Source organism: Colius striatus, chromosome 19 (assembly GCF_028858725.1).
Source record: "Colius striatus isolate bColStr4 chromosome 19, bColStr4.1.hap1, whole genome shotgun sequence".
In the NCBI taxonomy this organism is placed as follows: Eukaryota; Metazoa; Chordata; class Aves; order Coliiformes; family Coliidae; genus Colius; species Colius striatus.
This window is the reverse complement of record NC_084777.1, coordinates 3997303-4017511: the sequence shown is the minus strand read 5'-3', so window position 1 is coordinate 4017511 and position 20209 is coordinate 3997303. Positions and strand designations below refer to the sequence as shown.

At 49.7% G+C, this 20209-nt stretch overlaps 1 protein-coding gene across 1 annotated transcript in view; it reads right to left on the bottom strand.

Moving 5' to 3' along the window:
• The window catches only part of VAV2 (vav guanine nucleotide exchange factor 2), a 130371-nt gene that overhangs the window by 33832 nt on the left and 76330 nt on the right, over positions 1-20209 (bottom strand). The window contains exons 3-4 of the mRNA XM_062011600.1: positions 16927-16985; positions 5019-5087 (exon numbers count right to left, since the gene is read on the bottom strand). Of these exons, the coding sequence (XP_061867584.1) occupies positions 5019-5087; positions 16927-16985 (128 nt within the window). The remainder of the gene's footprint in view (positions 1-5018; positions 5088-16926; positions 16986-20209) is intronic.

Here is a 20209-nt window from a genome sequence, read left to right as displayed (position 1 = left end):
TGCTGGAAGACACTGATCCCACCGTTCCCATCACTGGGAAGCAGCCCTCCAGAGCTCAGCACTAGATCATAACAGAGGGCACAGGCTGCCTTTGGGCTTTAGGAGAAGGTGAGCTCTGCACTGGGCTGCCCACAGCAGGGGATGGGTGCAGGTGGCCCATGATGCCCTGAAAAATAACCTGCAGCAGGTCCACTCTGCTAAAAGGATGCTGCACTTCACACCTGCAATGGGACTGTGTATGAGGAGGGCAATTGGGGAAGCTCTGAGGGACTTCAGGGCTCTGGCAAGTTGATGAGTTTGTAGTAGCCTCAAGAATTCAAGGAGTAGCCCAGGCAAGGCCTTCAGGGCAAATCCACCATGCCATAACCCTGTCCAAACCACAGCACTGCTTTCACTCCACGATGAAAGAGTCAGAACCACCATGAAGAGCAAGAGAAAAAAGCAGAGGAGAGAGGAGCAGCTAAAATAAGGCAACCAAGAGACAACCCCAAATTACCAGCACTGTGGCCAAGGTTATGAGCCAGAAGACCTCAGACCCACCTCTGGGTCCAGCCTGGAACTGAACCTGCAGGGTCCCTGAGACAGCTGCCCAGCAGCTGCAAGGCTCCAGTTTGGCCCAGAAATACTCCACTTTCTCATTCTTACTCTGCACTTACAGCTATAAATAGATGGTTCATCCAACCAACCCCCTCATTCACGGTCTCTGTCAGACAAGGACAAGCAGAGTCCTCTATTTGCAGCACATCTGGCAGGCTTAGGCTTCAGGGTGAGGGAGTGCAAGATGTGCAGTTGTTGAACTCGAGATCTCACAGGGTTTTAATTAGCCAGGCTGTACTTGGACAGAGACACATGTCTGGAAATAGCAAGAGAAGCCTTTTGCCATCTATTCTATTCAGGTCTCAACATTGCCCATTGCCAGTGGAACATGCTAACCCTAAGGATGAGTCCCACACAGCTACAGCAACCAACATGATCTGAAGAGGTGGCACAAGCAGGACCTACAAAAATCTTTACAGGTGACAAAGAAGAAAAGACACATTTACAAGTGCTATGGCTCCAGTGCTTTGTAGCATGGAGTCATTGATTTAACTGGCTGCTGTGGGTGGCTTTTCCAACACAGCAAGAATAACTAACAGCTAACTTATCATCTCACCCTGGCTCCTCTATCCATTACCTTGGGGTTTTTGTAATGCACTTGAGAAATTCTGCTGATGACACCACTATTTTGGAAGCTACCAGGAGGTGACTGCTGGTGACAGCAGTGAAAGAAGCAGGAGAAACTTCAGTGAGAAGCTTTTGGCAGGAGACAAGTTGTTGGCAGAGTGTGGGCCCAAACAAGTTGCACTGCTTGAGAAATTGAGACCAGGCAGATCTTCTGCAACTCCCCTTTCTCTAGGAGGAAAGGTTTGGGAGTGTATCATTATCCTCAACACTTTTGTTGGGGATAAATCCCCAGCAAACTGTGGCTCAACACAAGAGCAGGGGACACAGATCTGTGGGATGAAGCCACCCTAGGGGGATCACACCAGCCCCAGCAGGGTTTGGTTAGAACACTTTGTCCTTTTTGCAACACTTCTTCCCTCAAAGCAATTCACTTTTAAAGAAGGGGTGGGAAAAAAGGGTAAAAGCAACACAAATGAAATGTTTCCCATCAAACCATTCACAGCACTTGTGCCTGAGACTCCCAAACAACCTAAAACCAACCCTATGTGATGTCTCCCCAAGCTTTGTGCCAGGGAAGAGGGACAGTGCCGTGGAGAAGGCTCATGACAAAGAAGGTTCTGGTGCAGTAAAGAAGAGCAGGATTAATCACTCTCATAAAGTTAATGGCACAAAATAACTGGGGAGAGCTTCAGTGGCAGCAGAGAAAATTTAGCTTCCATGTAAAGTGTAACTTCTGAAGCAAGCAGAGTGGTTTGGGGCAGCTGAAACAGCCATCAAGAGAGGTGGAGAAGAGGCTGGTGGGGAAGATGCTCAGCAGGAAGGTGTGTAAGTGCCTACTGACAGTGCCCAGCAGCCACAGCCAGGCTGGAGGCAGCAGCTCTCATGTCTGCAGACCCACGGGAGCTTCATCACGACAAGGGTCACTTTGATTTTGGGAGCAAGCTCCAGGCAATGTGCCTGCTTGTTGCTGTTGCAAAGCCCCACTCATTTCCCCAGCAAACTGGCCCCCAAACCAGCTGCTGCTCAGAGGGTCTGGCATTGGGGCATGCAGAAATATATCAGGCAGCAGAGGACAAATGTCCCTTTACTGCTCCTCCCAGCATTGATAAGCCCTTGCCATCTGCCTGGGCTCCCTGCAAGCTGCCATCTGGCCCATGGCAAAGCAAACTGAGTGGCTAGCAGGCTGAGGATAGGGAATCTGAGAACTTTCTGGCTCCCCTGATACCCTTTTAGTTTCCACTCCCCTTTCCATTACCAATTGTTCTTTTGTTTTTAGGGGTTTGCTGCACCTTTCTTTTTTTCCTCTTTAGAAATAAAGAGCTGTTTCCAGGCAATTAAGTGCCTTGACCTGCTGCCTGGCTGAGCCAGCACTGGGGAGCTGCCTGCAGCCCAGCCTAATCTCTGTGATACCCCAAAGGTGACAGCACAATGAGTTCATTAAGGCATGACCCTCCTTTACAGACAGCAGCACCCTGCAGCCACTCCAAGCTTGCAGCACACAGCTGCTTTCTACAGCACATGTCAATAGCCCTTGTGCTGCTGCTACTGATCCACCTCCATCCCAGGCACAGGCTTCTGGCCTCTTCTGTGCTGGGAGGGACCTCACTGCCTGCCAGGATGGAGGTCCTCACTCTACAGAGCATCGTGGGGACAAAGCCTGCCTCTGCTTCCCAAATCTGCACTTCTGTCACAGATACCACAGAATCACTTTGGTTGGAAAAGCCCTTGAAGCTGCTGCAGTCCCAGCCCTCCCCTCACCCTGCCCAGCCCACCACTAACCCCTGGCCCTCAGCACCTCAGCTCCATGGCTCTGGGATCCCTCCATGGATGGGGACTCCCCCAGCTCCCTGGGCAAAGCCCCTCACTTTAACCAGCTCCCCAAATGTCTCATTAGCACCAGCTCAATATTTATGCTGAGCTTCCATTCCCAGCAGCACAATGCTCAAAGAGAACTCCCCTTGTGGGACTGCTCTCTCCCAGAGGGTGACTTGGCAGTGCTGAACCCACTGGGATCATCCCTCCTCACCTGCACCCCTGTGATAAACGTTTCCTCTCCTCCACTGAAGCATTTTGGATACACCCAGATCTTCCCAAGGCTGCTGGATCGTCAGCAATAGAAAATGCAAAGATGCTGGATGGACTGAATCATTCCCAGCTCATGAATGACACCCTTGTTCAGCTGTTTGGAGATCAGCAGCAGCTAAGAAAGAGCTTTCTCATGCGGCCCCAGGGCTGCCAGAGCCCAGCATCAGTGCCCAGTGTGCACCATTGTGACCAACGATTCCCAGTCAGAGTTTCCTCGTCAGGGATGGCCACTCCTTGTCAAAGGGAGAGAGAAGCACTATTGCTGATGGAGGTGGGAGAAGTGACATTCGTGTTAGGGGCTCTCTGAGGCATTTTGGGGGCTTATGTAGTTATGGGTGGATGCTATCTGTGCTGTGTAGGTCGTGTTTCTGTGCACAGCCTGACTGCACCAGAGCACAGACCTGGATGAAGGCATCTGTGCCCTGCCCATGCTGATTTACACACACCTTTCCTCAGTGTTCCCAACTAAAGACATAAAGGATTTTTGCAAAGAATGAGGGAAAAGTTGGAGATGATCTGGGACAGAACAGGGCAATCAGTTCAAATAAACCTCATTCATCCAAGCCCAAGACTTGGGCATATAAACCCTTCTTGTAGAGGGAACAACTCACAGCCATGAGCAAAGATCTGAAGAACAGTTTGGGAAGCTTCTACCTGCAAGAGGAGCTGCAGGACTTAGAGCTGGGAGAACATCTTGAACCCCAAATAACCCACCTCCACACACACCACGTTGAAACCATCCCCACCGGTGCTCGTGAGCGAGTTCCCACACAAACCTTCCTCCGTTTCCCAGCACGTCTGTGTGTGAGGAGCAGGAATGTTAAACCCCAACACTGAAGGGATTCTGAGAGCTTTGGCTGGGGGGTAGGGAAAGTGTTGTTCTTGAAAGGATCCCTTTATAAGTTAAAATGTTATTAAACTGTAGCTGCTGGGAGCAAACTGCAAGTGGGGGATTCCAGGCTACTCTGTTCCCTCCACTAGTAATTTATGATTTACTCTTGTAATAACTGAAGCCATGAGGAACTCATTGGATTAAGGAGCCTTATTATTTATGTTGTGCAACAGGAATATTTAACTGTATGAAGCCACATGTCCACCCATACAGGATTTCCCTCCCTATGGAACAGACTGCACCTCAGAAGTGAAACCCTGGCTGATGGGTAGCACCCATGTTTCACCATCTCTGTTGCAGTTCAAGGTTGCTTTTAGAAGCCTGTCATATCATCACCATGGGCAGCAAAACACAGACACCAGAGACCCAGATGAATGCAGATACAGAAACACCAGCAGCACCACCCTGCATCCCACCACATCACCAGCAACAGGGAGGATGAGTCCCCAGTGAGGGGCTGCTAAAATCACTCATGGGGGGTGCAGATCTATGTGCCAGCCCCTAGAACACCATGGGGGAAGGTCCAGAGCTGAGTTAGCAATAGGTACCACAGTCCCAGTGAGTGGCTCAGCTTCAGCTGGCTCAGAGAAGGAATTATGTCCTGGGGTTTTGCAGCTAAGGATGGGATGTAGCAGGCAGAGAGGTTCCCCATGGGTTTGGCCCCCTCACCCCCCACCAAGCCGCTCGTAAACTCAATCCCATTAAAAGTGATGCCTCCCAGGGCTCTACGTGGGAAAGGGTGGACTATTGTAAGAGCACAACAATCTCCTGGCAAGGCAATCAAAGCAGCTGTCACATTTTATCTGACTTTGCAGGAACTGCATTGCAACTTCTCCCTTTCCACATCCCCTCCCTGGGAGAAGGGGAGGCCACTCACTCCGCCAGCTCCTCCAGGCTCCGATACACGTCGTCATCGTTTTCCGTGGTCTCCTCCGAAGGGAAGGGCCTGGGGAAGGAGAGGAAGGACAAGAGTTATTGGTGCCTCCCCTGCAGAACTCAGCCCAGTCCCAAGCATCCCACAGAGCTGAAGGTGTTGCAGGACAAAACACTCATTGCAAATGCATTTTGTTTTCTCCTGAGGCATCGGCTCCCAGGATAACGCCAGCCCCGCTGCTTCCCACGGGCTGTGCTGGCACAGCAGGGCAAGAAACCAGGAGGTGAGGCTGGGTCACTGCAGGGCACCAGCTGAAGTGAGGAGCTGCATCATCTCACAGCATCCCTGAGCCCCATGGCTGAGCCCCTGCTCCTCCCTGAGCTGCTGCTGCACAAGTGAGAGGACAAATCCAAGTCCAGTGTTGGACTCATTGAGACAGAAACAACCTCTCCTCCTCCCATGATGGAGTCTTTCTACCTGTGAGCTCCTGCCCTGCTCAGCTGGGGCACGACTGGGGCACACAGAGCTGCTTCCCATCAGTGTTCCCACTGCTGCAGGCAGCTGATCCCACCAGAATGAGTAAGCCCCTACAAAACCTGAGCTTCCTCATCCTAACAACTTTGTGATGGCTGAAAAAAAGCCCAGACCCTGGGGATGAAGGAAAGGACACCAAAAGGGCAAAAGGAAGAAGGAGGAGAGAAAATAGATTAAAAGAGAAAGGGAGGGAGTGGTGGTGGGGGGAAAGCAAGAATTCCTTGGCTCATTCTGAAGTAATAACCAAATAATGTATGAAGGAGATGAAAAATACTGCTTTAATTAAACCCAATGTATTATTGCTGGCACAGGGCCATGGTGGGCTCTGGCTCTGGATGCACCTTGTGACTAGGGCTGTGTCAGGCTGGGGCTGGGTCACAGCAGGCTTGTCCCAGGCAGTGCACAGCAACACGGGCTCAGAGCCACGTGGGATGGGATGCTGATGCTGTGAGAGCACAAAACTGGACACCAGTGGACTTCTAACTGCTTCCAAGAGCAGTTTCCTCCTCTGCCCTCCCACCCTCCACGTTCCATGACAGATTGCTTCTCCTGAAAGATTTAATTCACAGCCTGGCCAGCCCCTGAATTTGCTATTTTTGGATCCTGTCACCAGCATTAATTTACCTTCCCTCCTCTGCCATACCTCACCCTTCCTTTGGTGACCAAGTGTTTTGAAATAGTGCTCAAACCTGCAGCAAGTTCAACCAAAATCACTACCAGGTGGTGAGGCCAGGAGGGAAAAGGGCCCTGGTGACCCCAGCCACGGACAGAGCACGATGACTTTGTGCTCCACCAGCTTTCAGGGCTGCTGTGCCTCTGCTCTGCTCCACAGGAACCACAGAGCACCCAGGGTTGGCACATCTAACCATGCCCATGTACCTAACCATGCCCATGTACCTAACCATGCCCATGTGGTAAGTGGCAACATGGCATGGAGGAGGGTGACAGGAAGAGCAGATGGGGCTGTGCCTCCTCTCACAGTCTCATTGCAAGGCAGGTGTCACTGAGTGATCACCCAAACACCCCAACATCTGGCACAAACAGCTGCCCATGCATTTGTGAGACATGAGGGATGCCCATCTTGGAGAGAAGCTTCAGAAATAAAGGTGCAGGGAGAGACCAAGAGACAGGACACATGTTTCCTCCTCCCTGCTGTCCCCCTGGGGATTAGTGACAAATGCAAAAGTCATGTGAAGTGCAGACAAAAAAAGCCACCAGCTTGTCCAGCACATGGCTGAGCTGATCATGGGAACCAGTCTCAGACTTCAGCCCTGACAAGGGCTCCACCAAGAACAATCAAAGGTGACCTCTGTTTAAACACCACTTATTCAAATAAAAAGGATAAAGAAAATCCACCACAAGGCACAACCTCCTTCCCTTTACATGCACCTTCTGCTTTTAACCTCTGTTTCTTTCTCCAGTGCTCCCCATGCCAGAAACAGAGAAGTAAAAGAGCCATGAAGACTATTAAGATCACAAGCACACGTTTCCAGCCATAAATCTGAGCTTGAGGTGTGATCAGACCCTGTGATAAACCTCCCCACATAAGACAAGGAGACAGCAAAGAGAGAAAAGCACTTTCTAATGAGAGTTTCAGGGAGATGGGAGCTCTGTCAGCCCTTCCAGCTTCACCTTGACCATGGGCAAAGCACTGAAGTCAGGGCAGGGGAGAAATTAATAACCTGTATCCCTGCAATAGCAGGTAATGGCTAAATAAGGATGCACAGAATGCAATTAGAAGGGAAGTCATGCTGAGGAGAGGATTACTAAATGGATCAGCTAAAATCTGGAGCTGAAAGACAGCTTTTTGGAGAAAGCCTTGGGTTTGCCCTTTGTTTGTGCCTCACTCCCCTGCTGCCCATGCCATCAGTAGCTCTGGGGATGCTGCTTGTGTCCTCCTGTCACCACTTCAGAGGTAGAGCTGCCATCTCCCCACAGCTGCTCTCTCCTGCTCCAGAACAGGGGAGATGCTGATTCCCTGGGAAATCCTGACACATCTCCAGGTGCATCACACCTTCATACATGGTATTAAACACAAACAAGTGCTTTGAGTCCACTAAATCCCAGCAAGTTTGCAGAGATCCCAATTCACTGAAATTCCTTTGAAAATGTCTCTTATTTAATACCATTAGTCAAGCACCAAACTGCTTTTCACTCCCTCATCATGAAAAACCACCTGCTGAGCCATTTACCCTCCCAGCCGGTGCCTGGGCTGCAGCAAGCCTGATGCCACTCAGATGAAGAGCAAAAGCCTCAGCAACATCAAACACCACTGGAACAGGCTCTCAGAGATAATAAACCTCCCAGAGCAGACTCCTTCACAGACAAACCCCACAGCACTCAAGAGTGTAGCTTCCAGAGATCAAAGAAGAGAATGAAAGGAGGATCGATCTGAAGTGTTTGGTTTAGATCCTAAAAGAGAAGGGAAGACCAAGTAATTTGTTACAGAGTTGAGAGTGAGCTTCTGCTCTCGAGGACAAGACTTAGAGCAGATGGTTGTTCTTGACACTTGATGCAAAGCACCCCCTTGATCTTACAAAACATTCAGGCTACATTCTGGGTCGGAGAACTCGCACACACACAGCAACCTGCAACTGCAACACGCTCTGCAAGGACAGGCAGGAGCAGGCTGCAGCCAGAATCCACCACACAGGGTGATCAGCAATTCATATTTCATGAGGCACCTAATGCAAAACCCTTCAGTGGTCACTTGGGTTGCCCCATGATCCAACTCACACTGTATCCTCACTCTCAACCCCCTCACATTCCCCTGCAGCGATCCTCTTTGCAGCTCGATGTGCTGCCTGGCTGCTCTCCTCTGAATTATTTAATGGCAAGAGCCAGGTAAGCTACAATTCTAACAGCAATAAGCAGAAAGATTGATTTATTTATGACCATATTACAGCATCTGCCTGCCTTATCCAACAGCTGAATGCAGCTGTTCACCTCTGCAGCAATGCTGCAGAGAACAGAGTCAGGGATGGGTCAGTTTTAGTTGTAGCATCTTCGCCTGAAATCCGTGTGACAGAGCAGGGAGGATCCAACATGATTCATTTGCTATTTTCCCCAACTCCATTCTGAGTTCCAAGAGTGAGAGAGAACTTCTGGAGAGAGGCCAGCACAGGGTTACCAAGATGCTGAGGGGACTGGAACATCTCTGTGAGGAGGAAAAGCTGAGACCTGGGGCTGTTCAGCCTGGAGAAGGTTGAGGAGGGACCTCATCAACACTTATCAGTACCTCAAGGGTGGGTGTTGAGAGGATGAGGCCAGTCTTCTTTCTGTAGTGCCCAGTGACAGGACAAGGGGTAATGGGCATAAGCTGGAACACAACAAGTTCCACTTAAACACCAGGAGAAGCTCCTTTGGTGCTGAGGGGAGGGAGCCCTGGCCCAGGCTGCCCAGGGAGGGTGTGGAGGCTCCTTCTCAGGAGGTTTCCAAACCCACCTGAACACATCCCTGTGCCCCTGAGCCAGGGGAACCTGCTTGAGCAGGGGTTGGGCTGGGTGAGGTCCCTTCCAATCCTCACCATTCTGGGATTCTGTGAACTGACTGCTGTACCAAGAGGTGGTATGGGCTGACCAGGGCTGAGCAGAGCAGCATCTCCAGGCCTTCCATTCCCATCTGTGAAACGGGAACAGTGTCAAGGAATGATTTTGGTAAAGTGCTGTGAGATGGATGAAACCCACACTACTAATGCCCAAGAGTCATTTTTATAAAGCAGAATGGAATCAATTCTCTCCCTGCAGAACAAGGCACACTGGAGCATACCAAATGCTGCTGAATTTAATTAAAATCCCACTATTGTGTTCCATTAGTCATCTCTGGAAAGAAGCACCCCACGCTGTGCCAAATGTTAGACACCTCCTCTGCAAAATTATGATTTGCTTTTATTTGTGGTCTGGAACTTGTAGAAATTCTCACAAGATTAATTCTGATAGAAATTCAGTGGGGAAACAGCAAGCTACATCATCAGATAACACAGAGATGATGATTTTGCAGGAGAGGACTTTGAGCATTTAGCACAGTGCAGTGCACAGTGCCCAAGGGTGAGCTGCATGCCCTGCTTTATCTTTAGCTCAAATCTGAGCAGAGTATTTCTGGAGACTAGGAGACAAGAAGATAACAGCTTGTATCATTTTCTGTTTCAGCACGTTATTGCATGGGTAAAGTCCTCATGTAGCAATGCTTCACCCAAGGAAGTGGAAGGATTCACTCCTCGCTTCAGCTCCATGTTGCCGGTAACAGACGGAGGAGAATCAAAAGGGGAATCCAGAAACAACTTAGTCAGAAAGAAAGGAATAAAACCCAACCCAAACCTTCTGTGGTAGCAGCACAACTGATCACCAGGAAATGATCTGGCCCATGTCTCTGACTCAGGAGAGAAGTAGATTTGCAAACGAGGTGCCTGAAAAGTGTAGTGGGCTGGGACACCCTGAGCCCTCCCTCCCACTGCCACAATCCCACGGCCCTGGCTCCACCAGGAACACAAGCAGCACGTTGGGGAGGAGGGAAGATGCTCTTGCAGCTCATATGCTGGTTTGAAACTGCAGCTGTGCCCTGCTGAGCCCAGCACTGGGGCAGGGGGCTGCATCCACTGCAGAGGGACATGGCCAGAGCCCTGCCCCAGGGAGGCAGCGCAGCCAGCCAAGCCCAGGGCACATTTCTCCTGGGCAGGTGGCACCACTCAGCTGGGGAGCATAAAGATAAGTCCCAGCCTGGGCCTAAAGACCTGGGAGGCACATGGTGTTTAAGAACATCCCCACAAGGCCCTGCAATTGCCTAACTTTGGAAAACACTCTGTTTGAAGACTCCATTTTTAACTGTAGCAAAGCAGCACAAGGAAATGTTTCAGCAGCTGAGCAGCAGTTTCTCAGCTGTACCTGAGTAGCTGCAGTCCTATGAAACACATGCCAACAAAACCAAATAACTACCCAAATGTGCATTTCTGCCAGCACTGCTGGCTCTTTGCACAAACACAGCACCAGCACCTCCCAGCCAGGAGACTCCTACTGTACAGCATAACCCAGAGCTCAACAGACCACCTGGGCTGAGCAGCACTTTCTGCCATCCACAGGGAATAAAAAGGCATGTGCTTCCCCCCTCTTTGGAGTGCAAAGAGATGGGGTTTGTCCCAGAGCACCTGAGCACACCACTCTCCAGGCACAGCCCACACTGATGGCCTGGCACCAGCAGCCCCCCACCTCCAAGTCCCCTGATTTGGACCAGCTAAACCTGAATCCCTTCTCCATAGCTGGGGCAAGGACTGCATTTCCAGTACCTTTGCCCATCAACCCACACACTGACCCTGCCCAGGAGAGAAAGCTGTTGCTGCATCCAAAGCGAGATGCTGTGAGGATGGGCAGTGACACAAGAGCCCTGAGGGAAGCACTACGTGGGAAAAGTCCCAAGGCAGGTGCAGCCCAAAAAGCAGCAAGCCCCACATGTGACTGTTAAGCAGAGCTGTGCACAGCAGAACCATCTGCAAAGCTGCTGGTGGGGTAGGGGGTAAGAGCAACTGCCTTTGCTTGTACTAGCAGATGCTTACGGGGTGACCTCAGCATCTCCCAAGCCTACAAAGCAGCCGCACAGGAAAACATGTCAATGGTATTTCTCAGGCTCTCTTAGGAGCAAGTCTAGGAGTGCACATACTTGCCAAAATAAATGTGTTTAAAATGTTTTTTAGCTGGAAAGGAATTGCTTTTAGTCAGAGATCCTGCTTATTGACAAGAGACAAAGCTTTACAGTCGCTCCTAAAGAAGGATGGTCCATGTCAGGAGAGCATCTCTACTCGACTCCCTGCTTGCAAGGCTGAAGCTCTGTGTATCTGTGGTGGTTGGTATCAGGACTGGTCCCAGTCCTGGCTCCCCAGAGCACAGGAGGTTACTGCACAGCAGCTGTAGGGGTTTCCTGACACCTTCTCCTCCCACAGCCTCCTCCATCCGTTTTACAGCAACACTTTAAGTGCCTACAACGGATACACAACAGCAGTAAAAAGCTAATGGGCAGAGTGCAATTACAGAAAGTGCATTGGAAACAAATAAACCAGTCCTTGTAAAACCAGCCTTACAGGAGAAGAGGTCCCATAACTACCTCCTCTCCAGAAGACACTCTGGGACTTAATCGTTAGTGACTTTAATTGCTTGCCATTTTCACACACGGCTGGATCCACCTCCTGTGTTGAGCTCCCATCCCCAGAGGCAGACACCAAACCTGATCAGCACAGTCTCCATCATGCTGCAGCATCTTTGCAAATCCTGTGAAAGATTTCCCCTTATCTCCCTTCCCTCCTCTGGGGCAGCAAAGGGAACATCTCCATCAGCCACACTAGGGCCTGTGCCATCCCATCTTTTGCAAGAAGTGGGTTTTGCTGGCAGGATCACAGTGTCTCCTTTACAAGGCCACCCCTACTGCAAATGTAAGGTCACCCCTAGACCCTAGTGGGACTCAGTCAGATGGGGAAAGGGATTAAAGTCATGAAACTTGGACAAAACTCTAGGTTTAATTCCAAACCAGCAGATGAAGAGTCGCCACATCAAATGCAGGTGAGCAGTGAATGACACACACCAGGAGCAGAGACAGGCAGGTTTTGCAGGGCAGTGGCTCATGGTTGGCCACACAGGATCAGCTCTGATTGCCCCCTCTCCTGCAGGCAGAGCCCTGGGCTGAGGAATGCTCCTCACTCAGCACAGTAACGTTCCAACCCCGTGAACAGCACAGGCTGGATGCTGGAGACTCTCCCTTCCCATCCCTCCTCCCTTTCACCCCCCACACATCCTGATATTATTGGCAAACTGTGGAGTACAGAAACACCAGGGCTGATAACTGCAGCCCTCACTCTGAGCACGTCAGGCTGTTTTAACAGTTCACCTGGGCAAAGCTGAGCAATAGGGAACCTCAGCAGCAAGGCTCGGGGTTGGCAGGCAAAGCAGGGTGGTGAGAAAGCCTCCCCTGGGTTAAATCCCCACTGAGGGGAGGAGGCTGGTACAGCTCATTCAGTGCCTTGAACTTCACTGGAGGTGGCTGCAGCCTGGGTCAATCCCAGTGTTGAGCTTCCCTCCTCCCACTTCACCACAACAAAATGGAGAGGTGGTGGCCTGGATGGGGTCTGCACTCAGCAGAGAGCCTGTGGCTGTCCTGGCACCCACTTTATCTGCTGGGGCTGAGGGCACACAGGGGCTCAGGAGAGCACCAGGACCACTGCCAGCCCTGAGGCCTGATAGCCAGGAGGGCTCCTCTCCTCCACTGACACGTCCAGCCTCCTGTAAGCAACACAGCAAATCCCAGCCCCATGGAAGGGGTTTTCAGGGGACTCACAGGCATCTAAAGCAGCGCCAGAAAATGTGCTCTGTCACCTCAGGTGACCTGCAGAGGTTAAACGCCAAGAAAAGCAGCATTTGGGCTTGTATTTATTTCTCTGTTTAAATGCAAGGTAAACCTCAGCCTAGGGTGATGGGCTGGCCTCCCTGTGTCTGCCTGCAGGCAAAATTCATGTTACTTACTCTTCCACCAAGCTGCCTGCAGGTAGCTGTGCCCTGCCCACGACCCAAGGGGGTCCCTGGCCCCCAGGATGGTGAATACACAATCATCCCCTTCTCCTTCCTTCCCCCACCGCTGGGTCAAAGAAGAAAACCTCCTCTTGACAAACAGCATTCAGCCCTCCTCCACATTTGCAAATGTTTTCAAATCTATTTTATTAACTGCAGTGCCTTCTGAAGAAAGTCACCAAGAGGTTCAGTTCATATAGAAAGGATTTACTCAGATTAAAGGGCCTTTGAACACGCTGACTCCTTCCCGTTTTCAGATGGTTTCACTGTGCACACATTAAAAATGCATGCTGGCAGCACAAGCCAATATTCCTTAACCTCCTGCTTTGCTTGCAAAACTCTGCTTCCAGGAAAAACATATATCTCAGGGAGATCAAAAAAAACCCCACATGCCCCCTCTGCTCCCAGCTCACATTCAGCCCATGCAGCTTGAGGGGGCTGGTGGACAGAGCCCAGAGGATGTACCATGGGCCATGGACAACAGCCAGGGCTGCAGCAGGGCAGTTTGAAGGAGGAAAAAAGAAAGGTTTAAGAAGAAGAAACCACCCCAAAGCCTGATTTCTTGGGATCTGTAACAAGAAGTCCTGTTGTCCTTTAGGGAGCTGAGTTTGCTTGAGAAAACTTGGAGTGAGAGCTCCCAGTGCAGAGGACAGGAGCAGCTCTGCAGGGTACCTCTGTACCAGCACGCTGCTGCTCTCTGCTGCAACGTCCTCTCACCTCCCTTGGAAGCATTTAGGGTCAGTCATAGTGAGAAACAGGGTAATGGACTTAATGGGCCACGATTATAGGTCTGCAGTGGAAACTCCTGGAGTCCTGGCTGTAAAATAAAGGCTCCTTGTTCAGAGACAGCCCTGGATAGGCAAGAAGCATGGTGGTAGCTTCTCACTGAGACTCCTAATTGTTCTCCAGATAGATAGAAAGAGGATAGAAAATAGTAAGAATTGGTTTTCAATCCCCTCTCCTTAGCTGATGGGCAATGCCACACAATGAACACCTTCTCTTTGTCCCCAGACACAGCCCTGTAAAATAATGCAGGGGTGAAAACACCAGGAGAAGGGTGTTATCACGTTCCCAAAGGAGACCAAAAGGCAGCACTGCAGAAGGCTGCCTGTGCCCACAACAGCAGGCAGGTCTCCTCTCCAACCAGCCAGGTGACAAAGGCATTTCTCACCTTCCCATTTCTAAGAGGGGGAAAAAATCAGACACATAAAACAAAGGGATTTGCCCAGGAACATTTACAGCACCTGGGGCATAGCCAGGATCTGGATGTAGTTTCCCATATCCACTCTCCAGTCAGTGTCTTTATCCACAAAAGCATCTTTCCTCTGAAAGTCTTCAAGAGGGAAAATGTGCCTTTTTCTAGGAGGCATCAACAAGCCTCTTATCATCAAGGGGCATGGGGCACTACCCAAAAACCAACTCAATGCAGTGGTGGCCTGGGCAACCACACTTCTTGAGCTCATGGGGAAGCACTGTCTTGCTTGCACAGCCTCATGCAAGAGAGAAATCTATTTTACCATCATTAGAGACCATCAGCTGCTAGGAGGGAAGTCAGTGATGGAAGGATGATACTGCTTTCTGCAGGGCTTCTGACACCAGGAGGAGAGCAGAGCAGGAGGAGGAGGAAGGACACAGCACAGGCTGCAGCTACAGCTGCAATAGATTAAGCCCAGCCTCAGCTGCAAACAAACCAGTGCATCTGAGATCACTCTCTGCCATGTTTTGCTGCTTGTAGCTTGTTTCTTGGAAGAAACACTCTGTCATCTCAACATATCTATCCTGATAGCTATCTAATTTACACTGTGAAACAGGGTTTCTCTGGCAAGGTTCATGTATCCACAGAGCATTAGGCAGTAAGACTGTGTTATTCTCACTGAAGAGCACACAAGATTGAGTTCTATTTTTCTACCCTACATGCCATTAAACTTATTTAAAGACAAGTAATAGGCTTGGGGATTTATTTCATTCTTAATTTGCGTGATCCTGATTCTCAGACCCCAAAATAGAGGTTGGAGCAGAGCCACATTCATGCTGTGGGGCTGAAGGCCACAACCCTCATCCCATCCTAACTGCACTGTGTGTATCATGTTTTTGAGTCCTGTGCCTAAGCCAAAAGACTCTTCTCATTTATTTCAATGGCAGCATTTTCACTGGGGGAAGAGTGAAAGGTAGAGACCCCCATCATCAGTGGGGACCCCAGTGAGCTGAGAGGCAGCAGTAGCTGATTCTGGGGAATCAGAGCTGCTGCTAGTTCCCACTGATTAAATTAATCCATGTGAGATTAATTTCTGTCATTGAAGGGTTTGTGATGGTGTAGCAAGAAATTATCTCATTAAAAGGAAAAACTCTGCAGCCATGGACAAAGCAAGGGCTCTGTGACTGCAGGGGACAGTGGGGAGGGAGGGAGACACCCCCAGGGGGGATTTTCCAGCTAACAGAGTGACAGCATCCTCTGTTCTTGCAGAGCTGGCTATGGGGAGGAGAAGTAGGCTTAATATGCAGGAAAACAGAGTTAGAAGCAAAGACCCTCTAAGCTCCATGCTATTCTTGTGTCATTATGGTGCCAAAGGCTTCCAAGATAAGAGATTTCAGAGGGAACTCTAAATGTTGGTTGTAAAATGAATGAGGAAAAGCCACATAGCCACAAGAATAGCAAAGCCTTCCTGCTCCTGGATGCCAGCTATCACCCTGCCCTCCCATCCCTGGCAGTGGGAGACCTCTGGAACACCAGTGATTCAGCCCAAGCCTTCCCAGAGGACAGTCAGCTCGTTCATCCCCTGAACTGACACCAGGACCTCCCTGCCTAGGGAAGGGCTTTGTCAGGGGTGACACACTGCAGCCTCCTCCAGCAATGCCCCCACACTTAAACCCAAGCAAAGGCACTGCAGCTTGTGCACGTGGGATTCCCCAGTACTCTCTGCCTCCAAACCCCTTGGATGCTCTTTTCCCTTAAATAATAATCCCTGCAGGCTCCTCCAGGACTCAGGGCTATCCCTTAATAATAACCAGTCATCGATTTACAGCATGCCTTTATCCCTCAAACCTTTGTCCCCTGAATCTCCCCCCTCACCAGTCCTGGTGGGATTTGTCAGATTTGTGTTTAACAGATGGGAAGGCTCCAAGTTTGTTTTACACATGAGAGGCTGTTCCCCTCCAGCAGTATCAGTGCAGTTAAGGCAATGAGAATAAGTTCAAACAGCTGAGATTGTGGCATGGGGTGGAGGTCATGGACAACAGGGCTGGAAGTAACCCAGGGGCCTCATCCAGCCCTGGCTGTGGCTGATCCTGGGATGCAGCCTCAGACCAATGCCATGCTACAGCCTGACCAGAATAGCAGCAAGAAACATTGTGGAGAACAGTAAATATGTTCTGCAGCTGGGAAAAAAACCCATAACCCTCCAAAACAATAAGGAGGATAAGTACTTAAGGCTGAGAACCCTTCCCAGGTACATTCATGGTCCTAATGAGATGTTCTTGCCAGATAAAGAATAAAATGCACACTAACAAGAAAACCAATTGCAGAACAATTTTGCAGGGAATTGAACAAAGACCAGGACAACAGCTCTGCTTAACAGGCCTGTCTGCTGCTTTTAATTCCTTCCTCAATAGGCAGAGGAGGAGGAGTCCCAGGAGCAGGGCAGCCCACCCAGGTTAATTATTAGCACTAACATGCCTTTGTTAGAGCCAGGGAGAAATTCCCCAGCTGTTAGTGACTGAAAGGCCACCTGGGCACTTGTGCACACAGAGGGGAGCAGGGCAGGTGATGTGTGGGGACAGCAGGGCTGGTAGCTGAGAGAAACATCATTTAAATCATCATATTTAAAAGATCTTACCTGATTCCTTTGGTTTGAGCAATACTGTGGAAGGAGAGTCTGGATACTGCAGAGATCACCTGGAAATGAGAGAAGAAGATGCTGGTGTGAAGGGGATGAAGATAGACAAAGGTTTGGTGAGAACTTGAGGACTCACAGCCTGGTATTTGGACCCCAAGACTCCCTGAAATGGATGTGCTCCAGTCCTCCCCATGGTGGTCATCACACTTTCACATGGAGAACAGACAAGCTGAATTGTTCAACAAGGCCATGGATACTCTGTGAATATTCCAACTTGGCCAAGGTTTTTCCCTGGTATAAAATGTCACTAAGTGGAGCTGAAAGCAGAAAGCAGCTCCAGAGCAGGAGGGAGTTTTCCTCACACCACAGACACTGTAGTGTCCCCATGTGATGCCTCTCACAGAGGGCTTTACCAAAGCATCCTTTCACATCTTTTCTATTAAGCTGGTGCCCCTGACACTTCCCTCTGAGCAGAAGATGTGGACAAAGGATTTTTTTTAATTAGACAAAGCATTACTTTTGCTGCTGCTGTCATGAGCATATCTTGGCCTATTTCTCACTGTGGACAGCCCATCTGGATAGCTACCAACCACCAGCCCTGGCACGCCTGCTCTCACAGGGATAACCTGGAGCCACTGAGCACAGACCATAATTACTGTGCAACAAGAAGAGCAAACAGCAAACTTTTTCGAGCAGAAATTCAGGGCCACGAACACAAATGCATTCAAATCCCTCATTTTACTGTAATCTGCCTAATAAAGAAAAATAAAGCAGCATGGAGAGAGCTTGGTTGCTTCTGGAAAAGGTGCCTCAGCCACGTGCTCTCTTGTCAGCCAGTGACATTCACACCTTGATTTGGGGAGGTGTTAAGCAAGCCTGGCTTTCCAAGCTCCTCTCACTCTACTGGCTGATTTCTCTTTTGCTCTGCCTTTGAGAACCATCAAGCAAAGAAGTGGCTTCTGCTAATGTCACACTTCAATGAGCAAACCTGCTCTAAAGAAACTCAAAGGGGCTGAGCCCCCTTGGAAGGGGAAGGCAGCCCTGCCTGCAACTCCACACAAACCATGTCCCTCCCAGAGGTCTAAACTAAACATTGTCCCTTCAACCTGTATTTTCACACAAGATTGGCTTTCCCTTTAGAAATGACATGAGCAGTAACAGGGGAAAACAAATTAAAAGTCAAAGAAATCAGGTCTTGCTCCCCAAATTGTCATCAACTTAACACCACCCTGGGCATGCTATTAAAATCAATTTATGCTGCAGTTTCCCACCTCTCCAACTTGGCACATTCTCTCCAGTTTGGGAGAGGAGGTGGGACTGCACTCCTCAGTGCCCATGAAGAGCTCCAGGGCACGTCAAGGCAGAGCTGTGGGGCAGAGCATCGCTGCCGTGAGCGGTACCTGCCACAGCCAAGCCCAAGCTGGCAGCCCCCAGCCATGCTCCATTGGGCTTAAAATAATCCAAGGGAAGTCCTGGACTGATTGAATGAGTCTCTTTTGCTGTCTATTATTAGCCTTCTAAAGTACAAGAATCAGTTTATGAATCAGACTGTTATACCACAGGGTTTGACTTCCAGGGAAACTTAAGAGAAAAGCTCCCTGTTTTCTATGCCAACAACTTTTGCTTTGTTCTTTTATGAAAAGCCCCAAGTGCTGAACATCCTGGCACATCAAAGCCTGGGACCTGGTTCCAGTGATGAGCTAGCACACACAGACATGCCTGCCTGTGCTTAAGCTCCCAAATCAATGCTCAGGTACATCAGCAAAGTGACCCACTTTGAGGGATCAGGCACAAAGAGCCTCCACGAAGCTTTGCATCTCTGAAAAGGAGACTGAACAGTGACTGTCTTAATATCAGGGAGTATTTTTTCAACCATGACTCCTGCAAAGGCAGTTGCCAAGAGCAAGAAAAGCCAAGTGCAGCCCCAGCTCCTCTTACAGCTCCTGTGCTCCAGTCTGCCAGCCCCCGGCCAGGGAAGCGCTTAAGCAAGCGTTTAAGGATAAGTAATCCTCTCCATTTCAACAAGATTAAACAACATTCTTAAAAGTAAGTCAATCCTCAAGTGTTTGCTAAACTGAGTCTCATTTTCCCTGTAAAGCAGCTTCATATTTGCAGAGAAGCCCAGTAATATCTCCTGCCACTCCTGGCTACCGTTTGCTCTTGGGCCAGGCAGGATCTGCCTCATCGCACACCCACACAGCAGCTGGCACAAGGGCTCCCTGGCCTCATCTGAGGCCCTTCATTGCTTCTGAAAGACAAGGACATATTAATACAACTAATACAGATATGACACTAAGTGGAGTTGCAGTTCACTGGTTATTTATACCTTCCCTGTTACGGCAGCTTGGGAACGCAGACGCTTTCTTTCCCAAGGCAGATGGTACAACCAAGAACATTTCCCTGCTGTGGGGTATCAGTTCCCTTCAGATTTATGCTGATTCTCTTCATAAGCTCAGGTCTTTGGGTTTTCCCTCTTAAAATTAACCTGCTGTACAACACTGGGAAGCTGGTGGACCTGAGGCTGCTGCATGCTGGAAGTGTCCTGGAACACACTGTGCTGAGACTACCATACTGTTATCTTCTGGAAGAGGGAGGGTGATGGACTTCGACAACAGGGGCTTACACTGATGATTATTACTTCTTCAGTCATTCTCAGTGCAATTTCTCCAAACAAAACTGTGTTCAGCATGTGACTATTAGGATAAAAGCTGTATTTAACATCTTGCTGACCAGAAGATGCCAGAGACTGAGCTATAAAGGTGTGCAGTGCAGGCGATGAAGAGAGATTTGCTCCACAGTCAAGCTGCAAAGACTGAGTGGGAAATTTGTGGTGGTGAAAGGTGAGAGACTCCCTTTGCATTCCTGCCATTCCAGTTTGCCTTATAATTCTAAACAAGAGCTAAACTCACCCACCCAGCTGAGCATTTACTGACCCACTGCCACACCAGATGAGATCATGGCTGTGAATCGACAGAACAAGAAGCAGGGCGCAAGGGCTGTGCACGTGATTTCAGAGGCTGAGCATCACAGGTCTTGTGGAGACCCTAATTCTCAAAAGGCACAAGGTTCTGCACTTCTTGGAGAGGAAAAAAAACCCACCCCAAACCAAATCAAGTTTCAAACTGGGCTCCTCACAGTCACTGGTCACTTGGTAAGAAACCTGAGGGAGTAAAGAAATGGGATTTTTGAAAGGAAAGAGAAAACCAACCCCCTAACACCACTATACCAGAAGAACTGCACCACTTTTCTTCTTCCTTTCTGTCATTTAGGAAATAGAGATTTA